The 13,311-nt window shown below is 40.8% G+C and overlaps 1 protein-coding gene across 1 annotated transcript in view; it reads right to left on the bottom strand.

Annotated features, from left to right (window-relative positions):
• RAD51B (RAD51 paralog B) overlaps positions 1 to 13,311 on the bottom strand; it is a 1,398,038-nt gene that overhangs the window by 1,373,095 nt on the left and 11,632 nt on the right. The window contains exons 2-3 of the mRNA XM_030213870.1: positions 10,449 to 10,559; positions 5,670 to 5,783 (exon numbers count right to left, since the gene is read on the bottom strand). Coding sequence (XP_030069730.1) covers positions 5,670 to 5,783; positions 10,449 to 10,532 — 198 coding nt within the window. The 5' untranslated portion in view covers positions 10,533 to 10,559. The remainder of the gene's footprint in view (positions 1 to 5,669; positions 5,784 to 10,448; positions 10,560 to 13,311) is intronic.

Raw genomic sequence — 13,311 nt, 5'->3', positions numbered from 1 at the left:
GCAGGTCATTACCACCAGGTCTATGGCTGGCGGTAAAGTCTCAGACCCAAAATGGACGCGCAGCAATTTTGTTTTTCACGCACGTCCCTTTTTGGCAAAAAAAAAAGGCATTTTTGTAGCTGTGCTGAAAAATAATTCTGCGCGCACCCAAAACACCCGTCTACACTACCGCAGGCCATTTTTCAGCGCACCTTAATAAAAGAACCCCTCAATTTGATGTAGAGAGATCTTGAACTCCCTTCAAGGGTTTTTGTCAGACAAATGGTGACAGAACCAATAAGGAAGGAGAAATATCGGGCCCGATATTTATGAATGAGGCACTGCTTCTAATGTACAGGTTAACTGCCCACCTCGGCATCAGTGATCATGAGATGGTATAAGTACATAAGTAATGCCATACTGGGAAAAGACCAAGGGTCCATCGAGCCCAGCATCTTGTCCACAACAGCCATAAACTTCAAAGTACTGAATTTCAACAATACCAACTATGGTAACATTTTTTGGAGAGAAGGGGGTTACTTTAATGCCATACTATGTTCTCACTGGACTCTTCCCCTCCCTCTCCAGATGATGGCATTCCACTGCCCTTCCTTGCAGCCATGATCTGTCCTCACTCATGCTTCTCTTGCCCCTCATCCTCCTCAGCATACTCAATTCTCATGCTCCTACCATGCCCATGCATGCTGAATCACATGTCCCCCTGCCATGCTCAATTTTCACCATTCTTATGAACTGTCAGTCCTCAATTGAAAAGCATGACACAAGCGATAATACATTTGACAGAAACCGACAGATTTTGAACCTCACTAATACCAAACAAATGGAAGGGAAACAGATTAGGAAACAAGAAGCACAAGACACTGCACATAGCACCTGCCCATATCTCATACTGTATCGCCTGATTCTCCCCACTTTCCAACTACTATGATGAGCACAGCATGCGGTAACTTCCCTTTTCTGTATTATGGGAGGAGCTGAAATAAAAGTGATACATGGAATGGAACCAGTATTGCCACTCAAATTATTAATATGCACGTTTTGTTTCTTTTTAAATGTGCATTTGGCTGGTTAGGTGTGGCTCAATAGCTATATAAAGAAAACCAGGTAAAGGTTCCTAGTAAATTCTGGCTGCTCTGTGGCCAAATGCTAATCTCCTTAGAGAACAGTATGTTTGCTTTAAAAAAAAAATTGTAATAAAAATTCAGCGCTTCCATGCAAAACAAAAACAATTTCTTGACTGTGAACTTTGGTGAAATCACCCCCCAATGCATATCATAAGTGGCTTTGCTAGTAAACTAAATGGCCACCTCCAAGTTACATTAATAAAAAAGGTTTCCAGTAGCAAGATTTAATGAGATGTCACTGAAGCCTGTTAAGTCTTCCAACTGAAACTGCATTTTAAACAAATATTAGTAACTATATTCAAACTGTAATACAAGTCCTTGTAAAATAAATTCATCAAATGTGTGATCTTGATGTAAGTTTAGGAAAAAAAAAACCCAAACCTTTCAGTACATGCAATCGGAAGCTATCCCTTTCCAAGGAACAGGAAGTGTGGACAAAGGAGAAGACCAACATGATTGAAAGAAAAGCTAGGAAGCACTGAAAAGCCCCACTAGAGGTTGAAAGGTCTACAAGGAGGCCAATTAGGAGGGAAAAGCAGAGGATGTGTTCCCCCAGATTCTATATATGGCACCCAATGTTGCACACACAAATATATTGGATGCTAACAACCACTGGCACTCATTAAAATTGGCATGCACATCTGGATGTGCACTATTCTATACGACATGGTGCCTAACTTCCATAGAAGAGAATATACATTTGGTTTTACAGAGGGTTTTGGGTTACATGGTGGTGAAATACATGATAGTGTTAAAGCAAAAGATAGTATAGAACATTTCTTGGAAGGATGAAGATTGAGGAAAGTGCGAGAAGATTTTTTTGAGTTTCTGGGTGGAAGTTCTATTAGGTCTAACATGTAGGCTGGGGCGTCACCATGGATGATTTTATGGACTAAGGTACAAAGTTTGAACTTGATGCGTTCTTTGAGTGGGAGCCAGTGTAGTTTTTCTCGTAGGGGTTTTGCGCTTTCGTATTTTGATTTGCCGAATATTAGTCTGGCTGCCGTGTTCTGGGCTGTCTGGAGTTTTTTTAAGTATTTGCTCTTTGCAGCCGGCGTAGAGTGAGTTACAATAGTCCAGATGACTGAGTACCAATGATTGTACCAGGTTGCGGAAGACATTCCTTGGAAAAAATGGTCCAACTCTTTTTAGTTTCCACATTGAATGAAACATCTTTTTAGTTATGTTTTTCGCATGATTCAAGTGTTAGGTGTCGGTCAATGGTGACTCCGAGAATTTTTAGGGTATCCGAAACTGGTAGACTTTTTCAACTCCTCTAAAATTTCTTGAAACTCGGATCGCACAGACGTGAGGTCCAACTTTATCTCTCGAAACCACTGCCGCATTTTGTTGAAAAGGGACGTCAGCTCTGTAGGACTTGCCTACGAGGCTCCATTCGCCATCATCTTGCCAGCCGGGTGTGTGCCTGCTCTCGAGGGTGGAATTGCAGATAATTTCTCCGCTGTTGGACACCAACAGGCAAACATCCAAATACAGTGAAGTCCTGCAGCACCGTACACACCTTAAATGTATTGATTAGGAGTGCAATTTACATCTCTTGTCCCCAGAAAGTCCCGGAGCTTGTGGCTTAAGCTGCCATCTATGTGAATGATGTCCCACTACATCTCTGTTCATGGTTTCCACACCTTCCTGTCTATCCTGCTACTGATTTTTGTATTATCTACAAAACAGCAAACCTTTCCCAAAAGACCTTCTATAACATCACTTACAGAAAATACTGAAAAGAACTGGATGGTAAGAGGATGTAGTCTAGTGGTTAGAATCAGGAAAGTTAAGAGTTCAACTCATCCTTCCGCTACTATCTGAGACCTTGTACACATCACTATCTTCCATCGCCTCAGGTGTTCACTTAGACTGAAAGATCTTCAGAGCAGGGTTATACTGCACCTAAATACTTATCACTACTATACAACACTGTGCACATCAAGTAGTTCAATAAAAATGACAAGTATCCTTATAGCACACCACTGTAATGCCCATTTTCTCAACCAGTTTCTAACCCAGTCAGTCACTTTCAGTCCATACAAGACCAATCAGTTTATTTATTAGTTGCCTATGCTGAACAGTGTCAAAGGCCTTGCTAAAGTCCATGTACACCACATCTAGCACACTCCCTGATTCAGCTCTTAGATCACCCAGTCAAAGAAACTAATCAGACTTGAGACCTTTACACCAGCAATGGAAGTTCCTGTACCATTCAGTTCAAACCTACAGAGAAACACACCTTGCAAACTGCCTGAGGGCTCCTGTTTTGGCAGCCAATTCAGGATACCAAACAATGGACAGCATAAAATCCTAGGTGTCGTGGTATAATTTCTAGGTGCCATGGCAACCTGGCACCCAGTATTTATCATGTCCTGTTTTAGAGGAATCTGGTCCAGGAAGCTAGCTGAAAGCAAATAAAAAAAAAAAAAAAAAAAGAGAGAAACAAAAAGACAGCTGGCAGAAAAAACTCAGAGAGAAGAAGAAATAAGTGCTCAATATCATCAGAAAAGAGAGTCCATGGTCTAGCCAGGAGAACCTAAGAGCCAACATACTGATGAAGAGACTGTGAAACCTGTGGTAGCCAGCTGCTAAAAGAGTTCAGCAGTTTATTAGTCTACAGAAGCAGAAGTTGTTTTCTCAATGCACTGCGTTGTGCTGCACTGCATTTAACCCCTCATTTACCTGACTGGAATCCCTTATCAACCTGAAAGTAATGCACTTATCAGCAGAAATAAAAATATGTGGCATATCTGGGAAGAGGACAGAAGTTAAGGGGCCCTTTTAAGTTACAGTAGAAAGGTGTGGTAGCCGTGTTAGTCCACTCTTAAAGGTTATCAATAGAAATCAAACAAAATAAAACATGGAAAAGAAAATAAGATGATACCTTTTTTATTGGACATAACTTAATACATTTCTTGATTAGCTTTCGAAGGTTGCCCTTCTTCGACAGATCGGAAATAAGCAAATGTGGTAGCAGATAGTATATATAAGAGAAACATCAAAGCATTACTTTGACAGTCTGACAGAGTGGGAGGGTGGGGGTATGCATGGGGACATCTTTCATTGATATTCTAACAGGATGGGTGTTCGTAGGTGAGAGGAGGGTAACAATCAGAGAAATAAACAGAGAAATACAACTTTATGGTTTATAATGGATTAGAAAACCCAGATCCTTATTAAGTCCTGTCTGTTGGGTGTTAAAATATTCAATCATTCTTATTTCAAAGGTCTTACGTTCCTGTATTGTTTTAAAATTATCTTTCAGTATTCTTACTGTGAAATCACTGGTGCAGTGTTCTGGTCTTGTAAAGTGTTGGCCCACAGGGGTGGGGGCTTGACTGGCACCGGCTATTTTCATGTGATGTCTGTGCAGATTGAATCTTGTCTTAAGCATCTGGCCTGTTTCTCCAATATAGCATCCTTCGTTACATTTTTTACACTGAATGATGTATACCACATTGGAAGATGAGCATGTAAAATAGTCCTTTATGCTGAATATTTTTCCCCTCTGAATGACTGTGGGGTCTTGTGAAATGTTTTGGCAAAGCTTGCAGCTGGATGTGTTACAGGGAAACGTGCCCTTTTCTTTTTCAGTCTGTGTTGGGAGTTTACTTCTGATCAGCTTGTGTTTTAAGTTTGGTGGCTGTCGGAAGGCCAGCACTGGTGGGGATGGGAGTATCTCTTTCAGTAATTCATCCTCCTGGAGTAAGGGCTGTAGGTCTCTTATGATTTTCCTCAGTTTCTCCAGCTCTGGGTTGCATGTCACTACAAGGGGAATTCTGTCTGTGGCTTTTTTCTCTTTGTACTGTAGCAGATTTTCCCTGGGTGTTTTGAGGGAGGAGGCAATATTCTTGGAGATTATTTTGGGGTTGTAGCTTTTCTGTTTGAAGGATGCAGTCAGGGTTTCAAGGTAAAAAGTGGACTTAATGCATCCTGTCCCACGCATTCAGGCCATTTTTACCACAGCCGTAAAAATGGCTTTTTTGTGTCTTTATTATTAATGACAATGCGCTAATGTTGTCATTAGTGTGTTGCCATTTTGAAAAATTACTGCATATGCACTTACCTAGGTGGTAAGGGCTCATGCACTATACGTGCACTAACCAGGTGATAACGCAGCTGCACTAACTGATCAGCTCAGGATCACCCAGTCTCTTCCTCCTAACAAACATATTTTTTAGCGCAAGCACATTTAGCAGTTACTGTAGGACAGCTGAGCAGGTCCTGTGCTACACCATTTTAAGGTGCATTAAGCACGCGTCAGCACCTAAAGCATATTAGTAAAAGGGCCCCTATGTCTGAACCCCATAGAGTTTACTAAGGGGAATACATCCTGTTTTACTACCCAATCATACAACTCAGAATCAGAGACTATTATTCAACTTTGAGCAGAAAACACATTCCAATACAAAAAAATATATTGAAAATGAAAAGAAACATAATTTGACTTTAGCTGAAGAAGCAGGCAGCTCTGGATAAAGATGCTCAGTTATTTGTGTGTGGCAGAATTTATGTTACATTTGCAAGACAAAAACTTACAGTCTGCATTCTGGGTACACAAGACTTGCTGACTGTTTGAAGAAACCTTTGAACATTCTGGTAGCTCTGACCTGTCACCTTCATCAGCTCCAGCAATGAAAGACAAAAGAAGTCCTGAAAGATATTTTAAAAGACCAGTTACTTTAATAAGCAAATTTTAGGCTGGCACACTTCTGCAGAAATACTGTAGCTAAATCCACATTCAAACTGGAATAACTAATCCCGCTGAAAGAAGAAGATTCAACATTGAATTAATTAGTTATTTTGGAGAAATGATGGATTAAATATAAAGGGAGCTCTGGGGTCAACTGAAGACATAAGAAATTAATCCAGATTTGACTGTGGAGCAATTTTCCAGTGTGAAAAGAACATGTAGTCAGACTAACTAACCCAGAACCAAACTCTGTTGTAACTAACCCAAGCTTTAAAAGATGTGGGTGTGAGTGGCAGTATAAACATAATAAGACCCAAGTGGCAAGAAATACTCTGGGATAAAACTAGGTCATTTTTACTTGCCCTTAATAACCAGGACTCATTTGCTAAGCCTAAAAATGCTGAAAAACAAATCTTTAGCAGACAAGCTTAAGTGTTCACACTGCATAAGAAATGAGCCACAGTTTCTTCTCTGTGTGTCCTGATTTTTATTGCAGTTCTGCTCGAAACCATTTTCAAGACCCATGTTCATTTGATACTTCTATTTCTATAACTGATACATTATTTATTTAGCAGAGTTTCAGAGACAAGGGAAAACCATCACTGGAAAAGATAAAATGTTTAATTAAGCTGTGACTTCACCACTTTTTTCTTCCCCAGCAGTTTCTGCCTGTTCCTTTGGGCTTCCAGTTCAATCAAAATCAGTTCATAGCTACACTGCTACATTCACAGCAACCCCAAATTTTTCTCTTATTTTTATATGCCTTCTCAACTCAGCCCAGTCAGAGACAGTCCTTCAGCCCAACCACTACAATGACAATCACTGGCTCAGGGCTACAACCACAACTCCCTCCATAACACATCTAACATGGACCTTAAGGTATCATTATTTAGTAAACTTTGAGACTTTCTACATCAAATGCCCTGGGCTGTGAATACTGCCTCTGCAGCATCCACAGGCCCTTGCCCAGGAATCAAACCAAGTCCTTTACTTGCACAGCACTTCCTTTTCATGGTACCAAATCCTGCACAGGACTTCATACTATGCTATGAGGACAGCCTCCTATTTATGGATTTGACAGGAAATGACCTCATACTACTGCCTTATAAAAAACTGAAAGGCAGTACAAAACAACTCCACAGTTGTAAAGCAGGACTAGCCAGACTCTGGGGTAGATTCACTAAGGCCCTCGGAAGAGCCATTCCCATAGCGAATCGGTAGGGAACGGCCATGCATCAACGAAAGGAAATGCAAATGAGCTGCTCATTGTAGCTCACTTGCATTCTCTATTCCCTCGGAAACCAGTCGGCCAGTCGAGCATGCGCAGAGCAGCCAAGAGTTATGCTGGCTGCTCTGCGCATGCCAAAGACGTCCAAAAAGGACGTCCCTGACGAGCACTTGTCAGAGCCGCGGGCCAGAACAGAAGAAGGGGGTGGATTGCGGTTGGCCGTGCAGACCCTCCTCCCCGGGAACGCGTGGCTCTGGGGGCGATGGAGGGTGAGAGTTGCCCTAAATGACCACTGCCGGCATCGGGACGTGCGAGGACGTTCAAAAAAAACCTATTTGGACGTCCCTTTCGATTATGCCCCCCTCCAGGTTTCTCTCAGCCAATCACAGTGCGTTTAGCTGACACCAGTGACCGCTAAACGTGCTGTGATTGGCTGAGAGAGATCTTGAGGAGGGGCATAATCGAAAGGAGATTTTTTGATTTGGACGTCCTCGCAGAAGACCATCACAAAAAAAATCTGGGGAAAAACGTCCAAGTGCTCCTCAGGGCCGTCCTTTTTTTTTTTTTTTTTTCAATGAAGGACGTCCATGTTAGGCACTTTAGAAGGACAGCCCTGACGAGCACTTAGACGTGGCTAGGCAGTGAAGGACGTCCATAAAGGCCGGCCCTGACAAGCACTTGGACGTTTTTTTTCCCCGATTTTTTTTTGCTACATTTATAAAAGTTTTGAAATCCCACGCAGCCCCAACGAGAGGTACAGATTTTCCACGGTTAGGCAATCGGAAAACGGTAGTGCATCTCATTACAATACGATTTCCACACATTATAATACTATTTGCTCATCTGCATTCCGTTTTCGTTAGCTGCTACCATGATCGGAAATTGGCTGGGAGAAGCATTTAGTGCATGCCACGGTTTACTACTTGCTCGTTAATGGCTCATTAAGTTTAGTGCATCTGGCCCTCTGATGGGTGATGGGTTTTTCAAAGCAGGCAATGCAATGGGTAACACAAAAGGTGCCAAATTCAGGTTTCATCTGATTTGTTTATTCAAGATCTTAAAACAGTAACAGCTACATTCTTCAAAATAGGAGCATGTTTCTTAGCTCTGTTGCTTTCTTATATGCCTTATTAAAAGGTCTTTTCCTTCATCCTGATACAGTTTATTTCATATTGTTCTATACTTGTTCAGAATAAGAGGTGTACACTTTATTATGGACACAAGCTGTTTTTTAGGACATTCACCCAAGCAATACCACTTATTGGGGAAGCTACATCTGTCTGTCTATGGGATCGAGGCAGAAAGCCCTGCGGTAGAGCCATGCGCAGATGGCTAAGCACGTGGCTTCTATTGCAAGTTTACAACCTCACCGTGCAGAAAGCTAATTCTATACAAATTTTATTCACTCAGAACTCAGGCCCTGCACATAAATTTTAGCCTCACAAAAACATTTTGCTAATATTAATGGGCAGGATAACAGTCACAGATGTGTACTGGAACTTTTTGGTTTGTTTGCACGTGTACACATTATTGCTGTTACTTCCCACCTGTGATTCAACTTTGCAGATACTGTTCTGGCTGGACAAAAAAACAAGAATGAGGCTTTTCAAATAACAAAAAGGGGCACAAAATCGTCTCAACCCACCCTTCTATGCTGCCTCTGTCTTAGCGAAAAAATTCTCACGTTGTGTATGTGTTGAAAGCCACTGCTTGCTTCTGTACAATACAACGAAATCCTTAATGACCTCATTACCATTCATTTCAATGAACTGTGCAGCAAGGTCCTGTGCGTGAGTTAACACCCGTGTTCAATCCCTCTATATACTGCTTGGCCAGTAAACATGTGCGTACACTCCATGGTAACCGTGCAGTTAGGTTCGCAATAGCTTTCTGCATTGGCTTCCGTGTCTGTCTGTCCATATGCATAGACACAAACACACACACACACGCTTCATCCAGTAAAGCCCTTGTCACCATAAAGACACATTTTACTGTGTCTTTTCACACCCAGTCTCCTGATATGCATGAGTTTGCAAATGCAGGAAGAGAAACGCGCCATTTTCTCAAACTGTAAGTGTGCACTTTTCACCTTGTTTTAAATCCCTTGCCCCTTGGCTTCTCTTTAGCTGTTTGTGCTACACTCACAGCTCACAGGTATGAGTGTGATAGATGTACAGAAGGTTTTGATCAGGACTGACTCACTGCAGTTCAGAATGGTGGGGGGCAGCCAAACAGAAGCAGCTTTGTGAAATTTTAAACACTAATATCCTCTCAGGAATTAAATCTGAATTAGAACTTAAAAGTGAGAGCTTAATGGTTTTGTGCAGTTGCCAGATGCATTATCTCACCTTCTGGTTTTTTAATAGTGTGCTGGCTTAGCAGCGTCCCTCTGCGGTAACCCAAGAGATAAAAGGGAAGTCGGGCCTTGTTACAAAACCAAACATGGGGACGTAAAGGCAAAAGTATGTGAATGGTTCAACAATGCCCACACTTTTACCTCTGTACAGCAAAGGAGATCCCGGGAGCAGGGTGAGGGCAGAGGACTGAACAATAGATATAGTTTTGATCACTCACAGATATGCATGATGTTTCATGTCAAAAACTAAGTGCAAATCTCTGCAAGTGCTTTTTCCTTGGGCAAACATCAAAGCAAAACTCCTAATGCAAATCCCAGGGCTAAATGTGACCCCTGAGTTTGCAGCAATGTGTCCACTTTTGACCGTTTACCATTTAAATAGCAACTGCCAGATACGCACCTTTTATTATGGACACACCTCTTACTAATTAAAGTGTTCTTCCCCAAGTCCACTCTTCAGCCATTTGTCTTGGCTGGAGCCTTCTGTACTACATATACGACAATGTTTAGCAAAAAAAAAAAAAAACCATTTTGAACGTCCACATCATTTCACAGCAGTTTCAGCTGGACCCAACTAAATGCCTTACTGAGACTTATACCTACATAATACCTACTACAATTATAACTTTCTGTAATTACAGAAATGAAAATTCTCAATAATCAAGCGATACAAATGTTACCTCATTCCTGATGTGACACTGAAGTATACTAAGTCAATGTCAAACATGCAGTCCCCCAGATGTATTTATCCATATTTTAAATTGTGAACTGCCTTGACAAGCTTTTCGTTCAAATCAGTCAATTTTTTTAGACATTTTATTATAACAATCAATGTACGAGGATCCCTTATCCTCCACTCCTGCAACTACCCAATACTTTAACCTTTACCTTAGTATCTCCAACAAGGGATCTGCATCCTTAGACTTGCACAATGGAAGGGTTAAGACGTCCTCATGTTACTTGTACCCCTTAATTAGGATCACTATCTCATTCATTTTGCCATATACAGTCAGCAATGTCTTCATTTCCACATTCACCTACCTGACAGGTGTGAATGTGATATCGGCCCAATCTATCACAGAGCTCTTGGGATAAGCCTGTTCGCTTCAGTTTTTTGTTGGCCATGCTGTGCAGCCAAATTGTTACCAACCCCTAGAAAACTAGAAACAAAATTGAGGTGGTTTTAATCACAAAGTAAATAAAGGTCACAAGGAGGCAAAAGTTTTAGTTCAGAATTTTAAGTCTGGATTAAAATGCTTTCTACGATATATATACAAAAGAAAAGCACCTTATGCTCTTCAGTTAACGGTTATATAAGAAGTGATTGTGCATGAAGTTTTAATCCATGATCACTCAACACATTTTATACATATTTATGAAAAATTTGAAAATACATGCAAATAACTGAATTCAAAACATAGATGTGTGTGTGTGTGTGTGTATATGTACACACACACACACACACACAAGAAAGCCAGGTATGACAAATTAGACATAGGGGAGCAATTCTATAAATTGGTGCCAAAATGTAGGTACAATGGGGCATGCTTAAAGCCAATTCTACAATGGATTCTAGATGCAGCTAAGTTATTGAATGCTAGCGCAAAGCCACTTTGGCACACAAAGTTAGGTGAGCCAACATTTATCATGTCAATGGCTGGAATAAGTTAGCGCACACAGGTGCACCATGCAATGCAAGCAACTAATAGTAAATTATAAGTTGTGAATTAGAGTGGAGCTCATTTTTTTAAGTTTATAAAAATGATCTTCTTATCCCATAATTTATTGGTAGCTCAACAACAGTGGTGTTCTGGAAGCATCAAATAGTAACAACTCCGCAATACACATTATAGCACCTGTTATGGATAGATTTCCTTGTAGCTTGTATCTAGCGAACTATGGTCATGTTGTTTTCTTTTTGAAATTTAATAAAAATGAGTTGAATATGAATATGTGCAGTTATGAACCAAATTAGGCTATTAGCATTTTGTAAACTACAATGAAACAACAAATTGAACATGTAACTCCATCACGCCAACCAGCATGCATACATCATCACTCATCAGCTCATGATTTAAGCCGTTGCATGTGCGGCAAAAGTATGATGCTAGACACTCAGGACTGCTGTAAACGTTTCACCATTTGGTACTTTGTAATGTGATTTCAAATTTTGTTGAAGTCTTAGCCTGTATGATGGAAAATTATGATTTACCCGATAATTTTCTTTCCTTTAGTCCTACCAGACCAGACCAGTCCAGAAAAGAAGATTATTTCCCTCTACCAGCGGATGGAGACAGAAGAAAAAGTAGTTTCGGGTAATTCACTCCTTAAGGGCATCATGCTGCCTAGAATGCTCAGTATTTCAAATAGGCAAGTAATGTGTTCATATCTCCTTGGGCAGGCCACCATAACAGGTCAAGAAAGGCATCATAAAACGCATAGCCTGCGCAACCAGTGAGGCCCATACTGTACCCACATACAGAAATCCTCTTGAGATACAAGGCAAGAGGACCTCATTATGTCCAGGAAAACTGGCCCTCTGAAACAAAATGTAGAGTGCACAAACAAGCTAAATTCATCAAGGAGGGCTTCTGGATTGGTCTGTTAGGACTAAAGAAAAGAAAATTATAATTTAAGACAATTTTTCCTTCCATTTCGTCCATACCAGACCAGTCCAGACAAGTAAAATAAAGCAAAGCAGTGCCCCAATAAGGGCAGGACCCAAACGTTAGAAGAACAGATGAGCCCTGGAAAAATTTGCCCCTTGCAAAAATTGCCCCAAAGAGAAAAAGAGCAAAGATAAAAGGCAGAAGAACAGAAAAACGTGTGAAACCTTATCTCCCATTGAATACCTTCCGTAGCTTGGTACAATCCACGGTACTCGTCCACGCAGATTACTGTAATAGTATCTTTGTTGGATGTAAAGCCCAAATCATGAAAAAACTTCAGACTGCCCAGAACATGGCAGCTAGACTTATTTATGGGAAACCTAGATTCGAAAGTGCAACACCTCTCCGTATGAAATTTCATTGGCTCCCTATTAGAGAACGAGTCAATTTTAATAGTATCTTCGTTGGATGTAAAGTCCAAATTATGAAAAAACTTCAGACTGCCCAGAACATGGCAGCTAGACTTATTTATGGGAAACCTAGATTCAAAAGTGCAACACCTCTCCGTATGAAATTTAATTGGCTCCCTATTAGAGAACGAGTCAACTTTAAGGCCATCACACTAATCCACAAGATCATCCATTGAGTATCACCAAATTACATGGTCAATCTATTAAACCTTCCGACCAGAAACATGTCAACATCTTCACGATCATACCTTAACCTGCACCTTCCCAATTGTAAAGGACTAAAGTACAAAACCTACCATGCATCTAACTTCCCCTATCTGGGATCCCAACTCTGGAATGCTCTACCAAGAAACATCGGTCAATTAGTGAATATCTTCCCTTTAGGAAACTATTGAAAACCCATCTATTCAAACAGGTTTACCCGAATGACTTGACATACCATAAACAAACATAAGCAATACATCTATTTACCGGTTCAACTAATCATAATAACAATGACTCAGAAAACATCTTCTACCAACCTTCTTACCCTTCATGCTCGTCCCAACTTCTTCTTTATTGCCCCACCTCCTTACCTATCCCTATCCTTTCTCTCACACCTCTTCTATCCCATTTACTCCTTGTTCATTTGTCCCATCATATACCTCCTTTGTTGATTCTGATACTACAGATTGTATTCTCTTGTTACTGTGTAAGCCGCATTGAGCGGGAAAGCGGGGGGGGGGGGGGGGTACAAATGTAATAAATAAATAAATAAATAATCCCAGCCTGAGAATTTTCAATAAAGCCTTAGCAAAAAGGCCTTTGGAAGGCAATAGCAAAGAC

The sequence above is a fragment of the Microcaecilia unicolor genome, chromosome 9 (assembly GCF_901765095.1).
Source record: "Microcaecilia unicolor chromosome 9, aMicUni1.1, whole genome shotgun sequence".
Taxonomy (NCBI): domain Eukaryota; kingdom Metazoa; phylum Chordata; class Amphibia; order Gymnophiona; family Siphonopidae; genus Microcaecilia; species Microcaecilia unicolor.
This window is presented reverse-complemented; position numbering and strand designations above follow the sequence as displayed.